The sequence below is a fragment of the Xenopus laevis genome, chromosome 2L (assembly GCF_017654675.1).
Source record: "Xenopus laevis strain J_2021 chromosome 2L, Xenopus_laevis_v10.1, whole genome shotgun sequence".
In the NCBI taxonomy this organism is placed as follows: Eukaryota; Metazoa; Chordata; class Amphibia; order Anura; family Pipidae; genus Xenopus; species Xenopus laevis.
The window spans coordinates 161,828,669-161,846,458 of record NC_054373.1 but is presented as its reverse complement, the minus strand read 5'-3'; the positions used below and the strand labels follow the sequence as shown (position 1 = coordinate 161,846,458).

General features: G+C 38.6%; 1 protein-coding gene across 1 annotated transcript in view; it reads right to left on the bottom strand.

Moving 5' to 3' along the window:
* stard13.L (StAR related lipid transfer domain containing 13 L homeolog) overlaps positions 1-13,088 on the bottom strand; it is a 193,771-nt gene extending 180,683 nt beyond the window's left edge. The window contains exons 1-2 of the mRNA XM_041582646.1: positions 12,892-13,088; positions 1,409-2,228 (exon numbers count right to left, since the gene is read on the bottom strand). Of these exons, the coding sequence (XP_041438580.1) occupies positions 1,409-2,095 (687 nt within the window). The 5' untranslated portion in view covers positions 2,096-2,228; positions 12,892-13,088. The remainder of the gene's footprint in view (positions 1-1,408; positions 2,229-12,891) is intronic.
* Between the last annotated feature and the right edge of the window lie 4,702 nt (positions 13,089-17,790).

The following is a 17,790-nucleotide window of genomic DNA, read 5'->3' as shown; positions in this document are numbered from 1 at the left end:
TACACGCATTTACAAATCAGTGTCTTCTATAAGTCTTCAAGTTAAAAGATATAGAGGTAATATTGATATTGTCTATGTCCATTAAAGGAAAATCACAGTAACCCCAGGTGAAGAACCTAGACTTAAGAGACTTCTCAAAAGTGTTCTTGAATTACAACCTAGAGATCAGTGGCATAACTGGAGTGCGCCGCCCCCCCTGCAAAAAAATCTTCAGAGGGGCCCAGCACACGCCGACCCCCATCCTCCTGCCCACTTCTTGCCCCCGCCCACTTCCCACCCACTCTCCACTCTGACTCCACCCACTTTCCAACCAGACTCTGCCCACTCTCTGCCCTTTGCCAACTTGCACTCTGATCCCTGCTATAGGTAAGAGAGAGAGAGAGAGGCTGGGGAAGGGGGTTTCTTGTTAGCTTTAGAGGAAGCAGACCCTGAAGTCCAGCCCCCTCTTCCATGGGCCCCCCGGCGACTGCAGGGTTTGCTTCCTCTATAGTTATGCCATTGCTATAGAGAGGAAAATATGTAGTGACATGCCATGTAAACATATACCCTATATACATATAAATATAACATATAAGTAACGTGCTTGTTGGCCAGAAATATCTATAAGAATAATTTCCACCTACACCCAAGAAAAAATAACAATTTAGCAAAGAGGGTGGAACAGACGGTGAGACCAATACTTTGTGGAATTAGATTTTTAATTTTTGTAGTAAGCTCTTTTAAGTAGCAGTGATGTCCACTGGAATGATTGTTGCAATACATAAAGACATACACCCAACAAAAAATAAGCACGGCCAAGTGAAGAATATTCACACATGATGGGTTGTAAAAAAGTATTCAGCTCTGTCCACAGAAAAACATATTGGGCTTCTGTTACCCTCAATGACCAATATATATACAGTATATCAGCGCAAGTAGGATGCAAGAATTTACTTTAGTCTTGTAAAATGGCTAACTAACCATAAGTATAACACAAATTAAAGGGACAGTAACACCAAAAAAATCAAAGTCTTTTAAAGTAATGAAAATATACTGTTAGCACTGGTAAAAGCTGTGTGTTTGCTTCAGAAAGACTACTGTAGTTTATATAAACAAGCTGCTGTGTAGCCATGGGGGCAGCCATTCAAGCTGGAAAAAAAGAGAAAAGGCACAGGATACACAGCAGATAGTAGATAAGCTCTGTAGTATAATCAGAGTGTATCTGTTATCTACTATGTATCCTGTGCTTGAATGGCTGCCCCATAGCTATAGAGCAGCTTGTTTACATAAACTATAGCAGTGTTTTTGTAGCAAACACACCCATTTTACCAATGGATTATATTTTCATTCCTTTAAAACACTTTTATTTTTGGTGATATTGTTCCTTTAAGTGAACATTAATTACCATTCTTAAAATTCTTAATCTTACCATGAGGTTATTTCTTTCACCTTCATTCAATGTTTGCTCAACGTTGCTCTGAGTACTGCTGAGCAGTTGACAAACATCCTCAAAATTGAATATGATATTGTCGTTTGGGCTTATTGGATGACACTGACTCCTTCTAAGTCCTGGAAACATTGGCTCATACTGAGGTAAATCTGTGAAGATATCCCCGTTTTCATCAGCCTCCTCTTCTTCGTCCTCATCATAAAATTCCTTTTCCTCTGAGGTTTCATCGTTTAAAATATCATGTATTATGGTCTTGGGTATAGAGGCATCTAATGAAAAATCCCGAAACAGGATTGCACTCGGTTCATGCTCAACCACTTGGATAAATCGGGTCTTTGTATTAGCGTCAGCAGCTAAGAAGTTTTTGGCTTCTGCTAATGGTGGGTATAATATAGATCCACATACTTCTTCACTTTTAAATTCCTTACCAACTATAAGGCAGCACGGCCTTTCCTCAGTCTCTGTGAGAGCCACATGGTGTTCATTTATGTGAGGCAAATCTGTAATGTTAGTCTCCATGTCCAATATATTGTCATTAATCTCAATGTGCCCGTTGTATTCATTCCTTCCTGCTTGGAATTGATAAGGCGTGTTTTCTGCTGTTAAGAAGCGCATGTAACTCATGGAATAAAACAAATTGTCTTCACCTTCTAAAAGGCCTTCCATGCTTCAACGATTTATAAATAATAATCCATATTTTTAGAATTCTGTAACAGTTTTGTTTTTAAAAACAAGTAGAGAAACCGTGATTGTCGCAACACAAATCCTTATCGAAACTGCAGCAGATCATTTTCTTCTCCTGAAATGAGGACGGAGAAAAGGGAACAATGATAAATGAATTCACAAGTATTATAGTAGAAGTATGAGATCTGTTATTCGGAAACCCGTTATCCGGAAACCCGTTATCCAGAAAGCTCAGCATTATGGAAAGGCTTCCTCCCATAGACTTTATTTTTATCCAAATAATCCACATTTTTGAAAATGATTTCCTTTTTCTCTGTAATAATAAAACAGTATCTTGTACTTGATCCCAACTAAGATATAATTAATCCATATTGGAAGCAAAATCAGCCTATTGGGTTTATTTAGTTTTTAAATGATTTTCTAGTACACTTAGGGGCAGATTTATCAAAGGTCGAAGTGAATTTTCGAATGAAAAAACGTCGAATTTCGAAGTAATTTTTGGGTACTTCGACCATCGAATAGGCAGTACTGTTTCTTTAAAAAAACTTTGACTTCGCCACCTTAAACCTGCCGAATTGCTGTTTAGCCTATGGGGGACCTCATAGAACCTATCTGAGGCTTTTGAGCAAGTTTTGAGAAGTCGAAGTTTTTATAGAAAAATCCTTCGAATCTTACTTCGATCGTACTTTGATCAAATACGGACGTTTTCACTGGAAAAAATACTTTGACTATAACTTTTATTATGTTATAGAACGGCCAATTCTAAGTAACTTTTCAATCGGTTTTCCTTATTTATTTTTGATAGTTTTATAGTTATTTGCCTTTTTCTTCTGGCTCTTTGCAGCTTTCAAATGGACGTCCCTGACCCCTTCTAAAAAAAACAAAATGCTCTTTTTTACTAAAATTAAAAATATATTCCCTTTATTGTATCACAAGTATGAGACCTGTTATCCAGACTGCTCAGGACCTGGGGTTTTCTAGATAAGGTGTTCAGGACACATAATTTGTATAGAAGCTAATAAATCATCCTCATTGTGCTTTGTAGAAATGATTATCCATCAGTGGAGAAATGCCTTGCTCCCTCCCATTGAGTATAATGGGAACCACCTATAACCACTAATACATCCTTCTGTTTCCACTGGTGGAGAAAGCACTTTGTTTGACATTAGCCTTAGCATGACGTTGAGGTGAGTGTAAATCCAGCTAAATGATTATTAACAATTTTTAATTATTATTATTATTATTATTAGAAAACTTAATTCAGAGGAACGGCACATAATAATATGAACTTCCTAATGCAAGCGCCTGATGTGTCGCAACGTTAACTTGAATAATGAAAATATAACAATAATGGACTCTGTACATGGGCTCTATGGTACTATTGGAATATGAATTAGGATTTGGTGGAACACTAAGGTGCAGATTTATCAACAATCAAGGGTTTTTTTTCTCTATTAAAATAACAAACATGAAAAGAAACACATATTCTGGATAATAATTTTAGAAAAACTCGCAGTCGCGATTTATTAAAGGAAGGAAAACCCAAAATTAAAAAGCTCAGCAAGTAAAAGCTGACACATTTCTATAGAAGTCAATGGAAATTGTCTCAAGAAGATTTCAAGCAAGTTTACTTTATTTATTCCCCCCCCCCCATTTTATTAAAATGGTTACGAATCTCAGCTTATAGAAAATTAAACAATGTGATTTTCATGTGATTTTTATGTCTGAGTTTTTCTTAAATATGCTAACGTTCAAGCAGGGTTTTTTCTGAGATCATGTTTTTCCCCCCTCAAACTTAAAAAATTGACTAATCAGTCATGTGACTCTAAAGCTCTGGAGAACAATTTTTAAGTCACCATGTGCAGCAATGGCAAATTGAAGTTAAACTGGGAAAACAGAGAAACTGAAGTTACTCCATGTTTATCTCCCTTGCAAGATAGACAATTAAATTACAGGCCATCCGAAGGGCTTCCCTGATCGAGAACTGGCTGAAAATCGGCCAGATCTCGATCGGGCAGGTTAAAAAATTCCCGTTAAAACTGTGCATTTATGCGGTCCTGCGATCCGACCGCCCATATCAGATCCATTATGATCCAATCATTGGGTCCCATGATCGGATCAGCCCAATATCGCCCACTTCAATGTGGGCATGTTGGGGAGAGATCCATTTGTTTGGTAACATCGCCAAACGAGCAGATCTCTAAGTCTATGTCCACCTTACAAGTGCACAGATTCAGTAATCCCTATGCCTAATGTACTCCTGCTAACAAAACGGTCCCAGCAAAGGGTGAAGGTGTGTGTGTATACTAGTAATCTAATTATATGCTTCACAAGAACCAGACATGGAGTGCTTCAAAATTCCACGTTTGTCCTGCTTCGTTGACAGCATAATTTAAAGCATAATTTAATATGATTTTATTTTCAGTTTAGGGCTCTGTGTATTGCCCTATACAGAAAATAAAGGCATTTTAAATTATGCTTGTCTGTCACACAGATAAAACAAAGCATTGAAATTCAATCCTTACACAATCCTACATGTTTATATCCCAGAGAGCTTTGCATTTTTTTTAGTCCTTTATACTTTAATAGGTACATGAAATCAGTGTCCGAATGACAGGGCTTCATCTACTCAGTGCTACTAATTCAGTGCTGACAGCAAATACTGGGATAAAAGGCCTTCATTCCCAACATAAATAAACAAAAGCAGCTTGAAATTATATTATATACGCCTCTTGTTAAATAATCTTCCATAGTTTTACAGACTGGCTTAAACCCATTTCCAGTAGATTGCAGTGCAGGAGTTGTCTCTAGGAACACTTTACTGACTCTCACTATGAGTTTCCATACTCAGCACACAGAGATTATTGTCAGTTCTACGGTGCATTATACAAATTACAGGGAAACCAGAGCTATAATTATCTATTTATTGCTGATTTCTTGTATGGATAACAGATTTATTACACTGTGTTTTCAGAACTGATGTTGTTCTCACCTCCACAACAGAACATGCATTTTTTAACAAGGGGAAAATACCAAGTCTTATTTACAGCATATTCTACAGCTATTATTACTGCCATTGTGCATTTAACTAGTAGTTTAGTTATAACACATAATGATTGGGATCTTATAATAACATATTTGTGAGTGTTTAAACATAATGGCTGATGTCGTAATGCGATATTTGGAGGCCCAGTCTGGGTTTCAAGTACACAGAAGCCCAATAAATAGTGACAGTCTATGGCATCTTACAGCATCTTACAGATTGACAGTCCGGGTCTGGATACTTGTCATGTTTAAATAAATTAACAATGCCAGCTCAGAACCCATGGCTGGTATCAGGACTACAGAAGCTTAAAAATACAAATGTAGTTTGTTGCTGTGTGCTCCCATATGGAATAATAAGCAGTAACCCAATTTCACAATCGGCTCCCTAAATCCAGAACAAGTGCTAGGCTCCCTGGTCTTGGCTCTGCTTCCGTCTGTAGCAGCCGCCTTTCACTTCAGGAGGAGCCCTCTGCTAATCGGATGCCGCCAAGTCTTAATAAGAGAGGAGCCAAGCAAGGGTTCTGGATGAGCAAAGGGGTCAGTACAGGCAAAGTTAAAGGATAGTCAAACAGACTGGGCCGGTACAGGCAGAGTTCAAGGATAGTCAAACAGGCCAGGTCGGTACAGGCAGAGTTCAAGGATAGTCAAACAGGCTGGGTTGGTACAGGCAGAGTTCACAGGACAGTCAGACAGGCAAGGATCAGGATTGGAGAGCTTAGAATAATCGTGCAGGCTAGGGTCAGAATTGCAGAGTTCAGAATAGTCAGGCAGGCAGGCAAGGGTCAAAACCAGTATACACAATAGGATTCACGTAGAATAAGCACCCAGGAACGAAACAAGTTAGACCTTTAAATACCTTTGAATTTCACTCCAAGCGAAATGACGTCATGCGCTGCCGGCACGTAAAACCCGGAGGTGTCCCTACCACATCAGGTCTTAAAAATGGTACTGCTACACTGTTTAGATTTCTTCCTACAAGTGCCACAATATTCAGCAGTCCTATCATGGTTTTATGACTAGGATACTTCTTCATTTCAGATTTCCCATTTTTTTTGTGGCCTTCCAAAGCTTTTTAACCAAGGCTAAATAAAGCCCAAATGTTTCAAATCAGTTGTCCGGCTTCCTCCACAATATGTTAATTTTTGTGGAGAAGTAACATCATCCTCATTCATCATCATTTATTTATATAGCGCTGTCAAGATACGCAGTGCTTTAAACATAACAAACTATCTTTAGGGTCACTGAGTTCCTATAGGCTGTCACGCATCCAAGTCAGCTGAAGTCACAAATCTAAATCTTCTTGTTCTACTTCGTCCACTCATTCCTGGGGATGCCAGTACCTGCGGCTCTCATTATATAATGTGCTAGGGTTGTGACTATTCACTGCCCTCACTGTATGTTATGCTGAGATGCCAGTACCCGCTGCTCTCTCACTGTATAATGAGCTAGAGGAGTCAGTAACCAGTTCTCTTGAGAGCCATGGATAGCAGAAAATTTGGAGGAGGGGAGGCCTCAACCCCATGCAGGAGCCCATTGGTTGAGTAGACTAAATAGGGAGCGAGGTCAGGGACAATACGCCACCATTTTGATTAGGCAGAAAGGTTCAGAAAACATAGGCGGGTAGTGATGGGCGTAAAATTTCGCCATTGCTGAATTCCCAGGAAATTTTGCAACAAAAAGATAGGACTGCGGCAAAAAACAATGTGCACGATAAAATCGAAGCGTACGGCAAACCAGTTTTGTGAATTTTTCGCCATTTCTACAGAATTGTTCGGCGAAGCGAAACGCAGCAGATTCGCCCATCACTATAGGGGGGCCCTTGTCAGTCTGCCAAGGTGAATTAGTGCCATTAGGAGAGGCATTTCTTGGTGGGATAGTTTAACCCCTAAGGTGGGTGACCATCATTGTGGATGGAGCCCAGGTAAGAAATCTTGTAAGGTGACGGTAGGGTCCAGTTTAGAACACATACTCTGCTCTGTAGCAAGTGGCTGGCAGAGTCCAGAATGACTGCATCTCCTCTGAGCTGGGCTACTTGCGGCTAGAGGGTAATACTTCGGGTTATGGATTGGCAGACTGACGGGGGCTCAGGGGTTATGATAATGTTGTATTTTACAATGTTCAATGCTAGTTTGTTGCTGAATTTGTATAAAGATGTATACTGTGTTGATATTTCAAGCTTATTGGTATTGTGTGTAACTTCAATAAAGCTGTGGCCAATATCATTCCAACATGAGAGTTTCACACATTTTATTGGGTAGTTAGGTTAGCGGTAGCAGGTAGTGGCAGATGCCTGGGTCATGATATATAATGAGCTGGGAATTCCAACTGATTTCATATACTAGGAGAAACCAGTATGGACTTCAGTCACTGTATAATGATTTGGGAAACATGGAATATATTTTACATATTATTAGTGATGAGCAACAATTTTCAACATGTTTTGCTGCAAACATTATGCCCATAGACTCTAATGCATGTTGGCAAATTTTCGCTGTTTTCGCGAATTTTCAGAGAAGCGAAATGGGTCAGTTTCTCCCATCAGTATATACTGAGTGTAGATTGAGTGATTTGTTATCAGAAGCTCCCAAATTACCACAAGGCCATCTCCCTTAGGCTCCATTTTATCCAAATAATGTACATGTTTAAAAATGATTACCCTTTTCTCTGTAATAACAAAACAGTACCTTGTACTTTATCCAAACTAGTAGATAATTAATACTTAGTGGAAGGAGAACCGGCCTATTGGGTTTATTTCATGTTTACATGATTTTCTAGTAGACTTAAAGGAGAAGGAAAACCCATCTCCCCCACCAAAATGGCATTATTTGTAGTGCATATACCCTCTCCATTTGCCAGCGTCATTACATTTCCCTAAAATAAATAACAGCTTTCACCCAGGGGCCATTTTTCTTTGGGCACATCATCAGTACATTTATATCTGCAAACAGCACATATATGATGTACACAAGCAGAATTGACAATGATGACAAGTCCTGTTGGACTGAGCATTGTAATGGTTACTCTGAGCTCAGGAGAGGGGGTTAGGATTTAAAAATAGGAGCAGACAGCTAGAGCAGAATTTATATGGGAACCAGCAATGCCATCTCTTCATTGGCTGCTAGACTAGAGGGTGTGTTTATTAACCTGAGCTGAGAAGAACTGAGCTTGCTCAGGAGCCAACAGACAAAGGAAATTCCTGAGGGAGGGGGCAGAGTGGGTTAGAGGAACATATAGAATCCTAAGTGATCAAGGGGATGCTGCCGCCTTACCATTAACCTTTAAAAAACCAGAGTGGCAGGTATTTAGCGATTTCAAAGAATCTCTTTAGTGATTAAATTTTTGCATGGGGGTTTACATGTCCATTAAAGGAGAACTAAAGCTTAACTAAAGAAGTAGCTAGAAATGTTGTACCTTATGTTGTGGGCTTCTGTACCAGTCCATGGGAAGCATAGCCCGGAAGATCTGTACCGGGCTATGCCCCATAGCTCCCCATCTTCTTTTCTGCTGATTGACTGCACATGTTCTGTGCTGCTGTCACTTACTGAGCTTAGGGACCCACTCATAATATACAGTACACATAGAATAGAAATGTCACAATATAAGGCTGATTAGTAATTAATACAGATAATTACTACATGGCAGCACAGAAACCAGTGCAATTAGCATCAGAATTTAATAATCAGCCTTGTAGCATTATCTTATATTACAGACAAACCTCATTTTCTGCTTGATAATTTGTGACGACCCCTAAGCTTAGCTTGTCAACAGCTGCTCAGAGCCCACTGAGCATGTGAGTGTCACAGACACTTTCCAAGATGGTGACCCCCTGTGACAAGTTTGAAGTCCTGAATCATTGCTGCTATTGACAAGCTGAAACTTTAGGCTGGTGCAACAAGTTCAGTATATAAAATATGGCATTTATTAGGGTTTAGTTCTCCTTTAAAGTGTTTTGAAAGAACACTCAACCACCTGAAAATTTGCATCTTATAATGTGACAAATGGAAGAATTATATCAAATTGGCATATACATATTAATAAAGGTTCTCCTTTTACATATTTTATGTTGAACCGCCCCTTTTGTGATAGTCTGCGTGTTACTCACTGATCACCTGACAGGAAAGAAAATGCAGGTTCTAAATGTAACAGGATGTCGTCTGGGTGTAGAAGTTGCAGCTCTGCCTATTCATTGGCTGATGGTTTGAACACAGTGTCCCATATCAGTCATTGATGAGTAATCATTTCAGTCACGTTAGAACAATTTATTTAAAGGCATTCTGTCATGATTTTTATGGTGTAGTAGCATCTCAGGTCATTTCCCTTATTCCTGTGCTTTCAGAAAGAGACAGCACTTCATGATGGAACTGCTTTCAGACAGGCCGTTGTTTCTCCTACTCAATGTAACTTAAGGAGTCGCAGTGAGACTTAGACTTTTACTATTGAGTGCTGTTTTTATCTGTATCAAGGATCTTGTGTCAGGGAGCTGCAATCTGGTTACCTTCCCACTGTTCTGCAGAAAGGCTGCTGGGGGTGATATCACTCCAACTTGCAGTGCTGCAGTAAAGAATGACCAAAAATAATGCTCACAAACAGTGTAGGACTCATGTACAATGAGGGACCTTGATTTGGCATGTGAGCTTACATATTTTGGTCAAAGAGTGGTACTAACACCTCTTTTTTGTAATTATTTTTTAAAGGCAAACTGAGCGCTGGAAAATTTTCTCTTTCTCTTTGTGAACAAATATTGGCTTTTTATCATTTACGGCAGCTGGTTAGCTCCAGAATGTGGGTTAGACCGAGCGCTGGAACAATGGTGTCTACAGCAGCTGGTCAAAGCCACAGCGTGTTAGGCCGATCGCTGACGATTTCTTTCTGAGTAAAGAATGACTGTAGTTTATCAGAGCACAAGTCACATGATTGGGGGCATCTGGAAAATGAACAACATGCCTTGCCCAATTTCAGATTTCAAAATTAAATATAAAAAAATCTGTTTGCTCTTCTGAAAAATGGATTACAGTGCAGAATTCTGGTGGAGCAGCACTATTTGATGCTTTTGAAAAAAAAAACCAATGTTTTACCGTGAAAGTTTCCCTTTTAACCATAACAATACTAAACTAATGCTAAACTAACATATTAAGAAAGCAATAGAATACATATTGATTTTATTAAATGACTAAGACAAAGCAATTCATGCACACTTTAGGTATTGTAATCAGTATCATATTGGTGTAAAAGGAGTGTAACTTTAAAAAGAGGTCTTTTTTTGGGTAGTTCCTGTTGTTTTTATCACTCGTGAAAGTGGATCAAAAAGACATGTCAAGATTAACATTGACGATTTTAAAATAATCCATTAGCAAAAGAGTTAAATCGTTGAGATAATAAAAATCAGATTAAACCAAACCACATCATTCTAACTTCTACAGTTAGAATATATTTACAGCTGAGAACTGGATAACACTGAGCAGTATGCACTTAGGGACAAATTCACAAACATTCGTAGTTTCGCCAGGCGCAACTTCGCCGCGCTTCGCCGCACTTCACCGCACTTCACCAGGCGTAGTTTCGCCAGCGCTCCGCAAATTCACTAAAATCCGAAGTTGCGCACAGGGGTAGCATAAGATTGTGAAGTTGCGCTAGCGTTGATTCGCTTAGTGAAGCGAAGTTACGCTAGCAAAGGCTAATTTGCATACGGCGCCAAATTCTAATTTCAATGGAGGAATACGTATCAGCACTACAAATGGCTAGAAAACCTTCAAAACATCAAATAAAAATTTTATTTTGCCCTACACATGTGCCCACTGTCTAGGTAAGTTGCCATGAGTCAGGAAATGTAGGGGGAAGGAGGGGAGCCCCAAAAAAAATTCGATCTTTTTCAGCCTATCACCCATAATGTAGAAAACACGCCAGCGCTTCACCTGGTCTGAGGTGGCGAAGGAAGTCTAGCGTAAAAGGTAGCGTTCAGTACACTGCGCGCATTAGTGAATTTGCGTAGTTACGTCGCTAGCGAAACTTCGCCAGGCGTAAGGGTGCGAAGTAACACTAGCGAAACTACGCCAGCATTCGTTAGTGAATTTGCGCAGTAACGAAAATGCCAAACGCTAGCGAATTAACGCTAGCGTTCGGCACTTCGGCGCTTAGTGAATTTGCCCCTTAATGTCATATTTTGAGACTTTAAGATAAAAACAAATAGCTCCACTTCTTTATATATTTATATGGCAATAAGCCTGGACCTGCGAATGAGTCATTTTATTTTGTGTACACTGTAGGCACATTTGAGAAGCAATAACAGTATTTCTCTTTATGTCTAAATAACTAGAAAAGAGGCTTGGCAGGTTTTGGCTACGCTTATATTTTTTATAGGTTCAGTGTGAGATTTATTTATAGATTTAATGCAGAAATTTTACAGCCTTGTTCGCTTTTTAGACTTTCAAAGAATGAATACACCGTTTGCAACTTTACAACTTTACACTAATATATCAAAATGAGTGCAAATTCTCGTCTGAAGTCACCGTTCCCTAAATCACTTCTTCCCATACACGATAAAAAGAAAAGAAACCCTATGGACTTAGCAAATACCATATTTGTACACTAGACAACTGTCTTTGAAAGGAATATTTGCTTTTAAGTTCAGCTTTCAAAGGTGCCCTGACAGTGAGGAATCCGAATAGGCGGCTGTGAAATATGTATGTGTTTAAAGAAGTCACTGTATTGTTCCATAAAGGGTAAAATGTTTAATTTACGGCTGATGAATTTATCCACTTATTCTGGGTACATTTTGATGAATTGTTTAAAACATATATTTTTATCTCCACATTATTATTGCCTTTACATACAGTATAATATAAGTACAAATATATGCAGCACCCAATCTATTAACAGGTCACCTACTGTATTACAGGTATGAAATCTGTAATCCGGAAACCTGTTATCCTGAAAACTCCGGATTACGGGAAGGTTGTCTCCCATAGACTCCATTTTATCCAAATAATCCAGATTTTTTAAAATGACTTCCTTTATATCTGTAATAATAAAACAGTACCTTGTACTTGATCCCAAATAAGATATAATCAATCCTAATCCTATTGGTTTTCATGTTTATATGATTTCTTAGTAGATTTAAGGTATAGGGATCCAAATTATGGAAAGAGCCGTTATCCAGAAAACGCCCATTCTGGATAACGGGTCCCATACCTGTATCCAGAAATAAGAGAATGTTATTTTCATTTGCCAGGTTTCATCTATTCTATTTAAGCAAATAATTTCTAGTTGAAATGATTCCCTTTTTCTCTGTAATAATAAAACAGTATCTTGTGCTTGATCTTAACTATGCAGCATTAACCCTTGTTTGTGGCAGAACAATTTATGTTTAAATGGTTAAGCAGACTTATTATGGAAATGGATTTTTAATGTATGGTGATCCAAAATACAGAAAACCCCCTTTCTGTAAAACCCCAAGTCCCAAGCATTCTGGATAAGAGATCTCATACCTGCATAATGTTTGAATGACATTAAGGCTGAATCTATTATCTATAAATCTATTACTTTTCTTAGAATAAACATTTATCTCACTGAAATTTACTAATAAGCCTTAGACTGGCAGACTGAAGAATTTGTGCAATTGGCAAATATTGTTTATCTTTATAGATATCAAGGGTATGACCAATAGCCCCACATCTAAGAATCTCGTTACAAACATTACTGCCTCCAAACATATGAATCAGAGGATAAACACTTACCTGTTGCAGAGGGTTGTCTCTAAATATCCTAGCATCCATGCCAGTGATTTGGAACTGCAGACGGGATCAGAATGGTTAGGTGAAGAGATCTGGGGTAAATTGGGTAGATGAAGTGATCTGGGGTAATTAAAGGTTAATACAGAGTCGTAGTAGATCCCCAATATAAGACATGTTAGCCTTGCATGCAGCACAAGAATTCTGTCAACAAAACTATGTGTTAGAATGCCCGAGGGAAGCACTGCCTACACAAGAACCGAGGCGGATTATTTGAAGTAGAAGAGAGAAATATAGGAGGGGAGGGTCCTTGGAGTGTCAGTTAGGAGTAGAAATCACGTCTTTATATAAGTTAAAGGGATACTGCCATCACATTACCATCCTTTATTGTAATGCCACTTCATTTTGTTTAATTGTTAACAGTCTTGTTTTATTTTCCATCACATTCAGAATCATATCTTTATATAGTCTGCAAAATCAACTCATTCGTTCTAAGCTGGCCACACACACAGTAAGATTCGCTCGGTCCAATAAACAGACCTTTGCCCTATACATTCTGTGCCAAATTGCGCTGATCTGATTGTTTGGCCCCTGGCACAACAATTGGATAATAACAATTGGAATTTTCAAACCTACCCAATAGATATCTGCTTGATTTTTGGCCGGTTATGTGTCGATGAGACTGTATGGGTAGAACTACACGGGCGATTTTCGGTGCACGTCCATCTGTTCTGACACGACACGAGGAAGCACAGGCGTCACGTCGGATTTTGCTGAATCTAATGTAAGTAATACAAATGTCACACATAGAAGCTGATTTCATCCGACACAATACAACTGTCGGATGCGAACGTTGCATGTTGCATCTTCATCCGACAGTCGTGTCGGATAAAATCAGCTTCTACGTGTGACATTTGTATTACTTACAATAGATTCTGCACATCCGACGTGATACCCGCTCTTCCTGGCGTTGGGTCGGAACAGATGGACACGCACCGAAAATCGCCTGCGTAGTTCTACCCTTAAGGTGGCCATACAGTGGTGTAACTAGATGTTGCTGGGCCCCACAGCAAATAATTTTTCAGGCCCCCAAAATGTCTAGAGGTTGACCTGGTTTAGCAATATTTATTGAAATTGTATTTTAATTAGGGCCCTTATACCTCCTGGGCCCCCCTGCAACCTCTGTAGTTACACCCCTGCAGGCACAGATATTCATTCCATACGATATTCGGTGTGTGTACGGTGGGAGCGGGTGCTGTTGAAGTACACGAACATTGGCAAAGGGATACTGCTGAATTGTCAGAAAGAGGTAGAATTCTATTGCTTCCACCTGTGTATCTGACAATTCAGCTCTTAATGTTTGTATTGAAAATAAATGATCAATAAGTCGCAGGAAAGATCGCAATTGTAACATGTATAGCCACCTTTAGGTAATGCCCAAATGCTAGCAGATAAGCTGCTGACTCGGTTTTGCTGGGCTTAAACAGCAGCTTAGATGTGCCCCTTTATGGCCATCTTTATTTTGCATCAGCTAAGCCTTCTTATGTCTTTCAACCTCATTATTAAACAAGTTACAGAATTTGCAAGCAACTGGGTATTCAGTATCACAAACACTGCAAATTCCCAAATGAAAGCACCAAAAGTGCCTATAGCTTTTGCATCAGAAAAGTAAAACACCTTTGCCCTGAACTATACAATTTTATACAAGGCTATCCATGTGCAAGATAAACCCTGGCAGCCAAGGGTTTAAAGAGGAAATATACACCTATTTGTGTAGGGTGTATTTTATTTTTCTATAAATCATAAATTATTCCACCCAGTTATTCTCATGTATCTGCATGCTGCTATTTATTTATATTAGCGCAACCAATACGGATTAATTATATCTTAGTTGGGATCAAAGTACAGTTTTATTATTACAAATAAATAGTAAATGCTCTTTAAAAATGCGAATTATTTGATTAAAAGTGAGTCTATGGAAGATGACCATTCTGTAATTCGGAGCTTTCTGGATAACGGGTTTCTGGATAACGGATCCCATACTTGTAATACAATAGGTGTCCTGTTAATAGAGCGGCTGCTGCATATACCTGTACTTATATTATACTGTATGTAAAGGCAATAAAAAAGTGCAGATAGAAATATACGTTTTAAACAATTCATCAAAATTAACCTAGAATAAGTGGATATATTCATCAGCCATAATTAAACAAATTGTATTTGAAATTGTATTTTAATTAGGGCCTCATGGGGCCCCTATAACTCCTGGGCCCCCTGTAGCCTCTGTAGTTATGGCTTTACAGACACAGATATTCATTCCATATGATATTCGGTGTGTGTAAGGTGGGAGATGTTAAATTTTGAGCCGGTGCTGTTGAAGTACCCGAACATCGGCAAAGCGATATTGCTAAATCGTCAGAAAGAGGTAGAATACCTATATGAATAGATAGATGGTGAGATGCTTCCTTTATGTTACTGAGCCCAGATTTTGCACTGAATATATCTCATAGATGAAATGCACTTGATTTACTCAGCAATACAAGCACAGAATGTAAACAAAACAAGGGCTGCCATACTGATTGCTTCTAGACATTTAGGGGGTTATTTACTAAACACCGAATGCAAAAATCACGGAACAATTAGTGGTATTTTTTTTTATAAAATCGGACTTTTAAAAAATCACAAATTTTTCGGAATTTATTAAACCGGGAGGATGGAAAAGTCTGAATCAGAAAATCCGGCATCTCAGACCTGTCAAGGTTGCATATAAGTCAATGGGAGAAGTCCCAATAATTTTTTGATGTGCGCTGGGTTTCGCACAATACCTCAATGTTTTTGGGTGAAAATTCCGAAAAAATCGTGAAAATCATAAGAAAAATCTGAAAGCAAATTTTCGGGAAAATGTAATAATAAATAAGCGTAAAAACCTGAGCGGATTTGATCGGAGTTTGTAGCAGAAAATATAGAGAAAAATTCGGACTTTGATAAATAACCCCCATTATTCAATAGCAGATATTTCAGTATCTAATAGCAATCAATTAGCTTTTACTGATCTAGCGCTGTTAAATAAATAAAACATTGTCTTGTTTTCTATAGGTTACATTTTGAAAAATTTTGATTTTTTTTTTGTTCCTAGCAGAAAATGCTGCCTCATTGGAACTTAGTACTGGAAAGTGATTAACACATTACTATAAACAATTATTATTTCTATCCCCACCTAGTGCGGTCAGAAGAAAACAGAGAGCGTTGGTATGAGATCCTTCTAAGGACTCGGCCAAACACCACATCCCACCGACACAATAACCTAGTATAACCTGAAGCACCTGGATTCAACTTTACATTCCTGATCAGATTACAACAAAGTGCAGTTGTACTGTGGCTTGTAAAGACTTCCATTTGTTGAAAAACACCTCCACATTAATCCCATAACAGCACTTGGCACTTCACATGGGCAATGTCATTTGTGTTTGGGTATTTTATAATGCATCAACTAAAAAGGAATGAAAACAGTGTTAAACATGATCTGTACTGGCTTCCTGTAAACCCAAAGAAATATAAACATCTTAATGGCTACATTGGAAATACTCTACCCATAGAATAAATCTAATTGCCAAATAGCCATGCAGAATGTGTATTATACTAAACTTATGCCTAGATTTAAAGTGGTTCGTAACCCTACCAGTCTGATTGAATTTAATTCATGAACCAGCAAGTGTATTTTTTTGTTGTAATATTGGTGTGTAGGCGCCATATCAGGTCCTTTTGCCTGGTCATGTTCTTTCAGAAAGAGCCAGCACTTTAGAATGGAACTGCTTTCTGGCAGGCTGTTGTTTCTCCTACTCAATGTAACTGAATGTGTCGCAGTGGGACCTGGATTTTACTATTGAGTGCAGTTCTTAGATCTACCAGGCAGCTTTTATCTTGTGTTAGGGAACTGCAATCTGGTTACCTTCCCATTGTTCTGTTGTTTGGCTGCTGGGGCGGAAGGGAGGGGGTGATATCACTCCAGCTTGCAGTACAGCAGTAAAGAGTGACTGAAGTTTATCAGAGCACACGTCACATGACTTGGGACAGCTGGGAAACTGACAATATGTCTAGCCCCATGTCAGATTTAAAAATTAAATATAAAAAAATCTGTTTGCTTTTTTGAGAAACAGATTTCAGGGCAGAATTCTGCTGGAGCAGCACTATTAACTGATGCATTTTGAGAAAAACATTTCTTCCGATGACAGTATCCCTTTAACTCCATAACAAGTGGCATCAGACCCCAGGTTGTAAATCTCTGTCCTACATACTTTTATACAAACTGTTTTTAAATTATTTCCTTTTTCTCTCTAATAATAAAACAGCACCTTGTACTTGATCCCAACTATATATAATTAATCCTTATTGGAAGCAAAACAATCCTATTGGGTTTAATGAATGTTTTAATGATTTTTTAGTAGACTTAGGGGGTTATTTACTAAAACTGGTCAGACTTTTTGGGGCAAAAACCTGAATTTTTCATGAAAAGTTTTTTATATACCACGATGCTGCAAAAAGCCTGAATCCGTAAAACCCTGCATCTCAAACCTGTCAAGGTCATATATAAGTCAATGGCAGATGTCCCTATCTCAATTTGAAAGAGGGGAGGAGGTGGAGAGGGAGAAAGGAGCAAACTGAGCATGCTCAAGCCCGAGCCCTGGAGGTTTATGCTGAAATCAGGAAGTCTGATACAGAAGCCCATGTGTACACAATAGAAGGAAAGCAATGCTGTGTTTTTTTTCTTTTGAGGACTCAGAGCAGCATTACTTTGAGGGTTTAATAGTATATTTATATAGACCTTTCTGATAAAGCTTACTTAGTTTTAACCTTTCCTTCTCCTTTAAATTGTCCGTGAATTTCAGAAGTCAGTAATTAACTGTG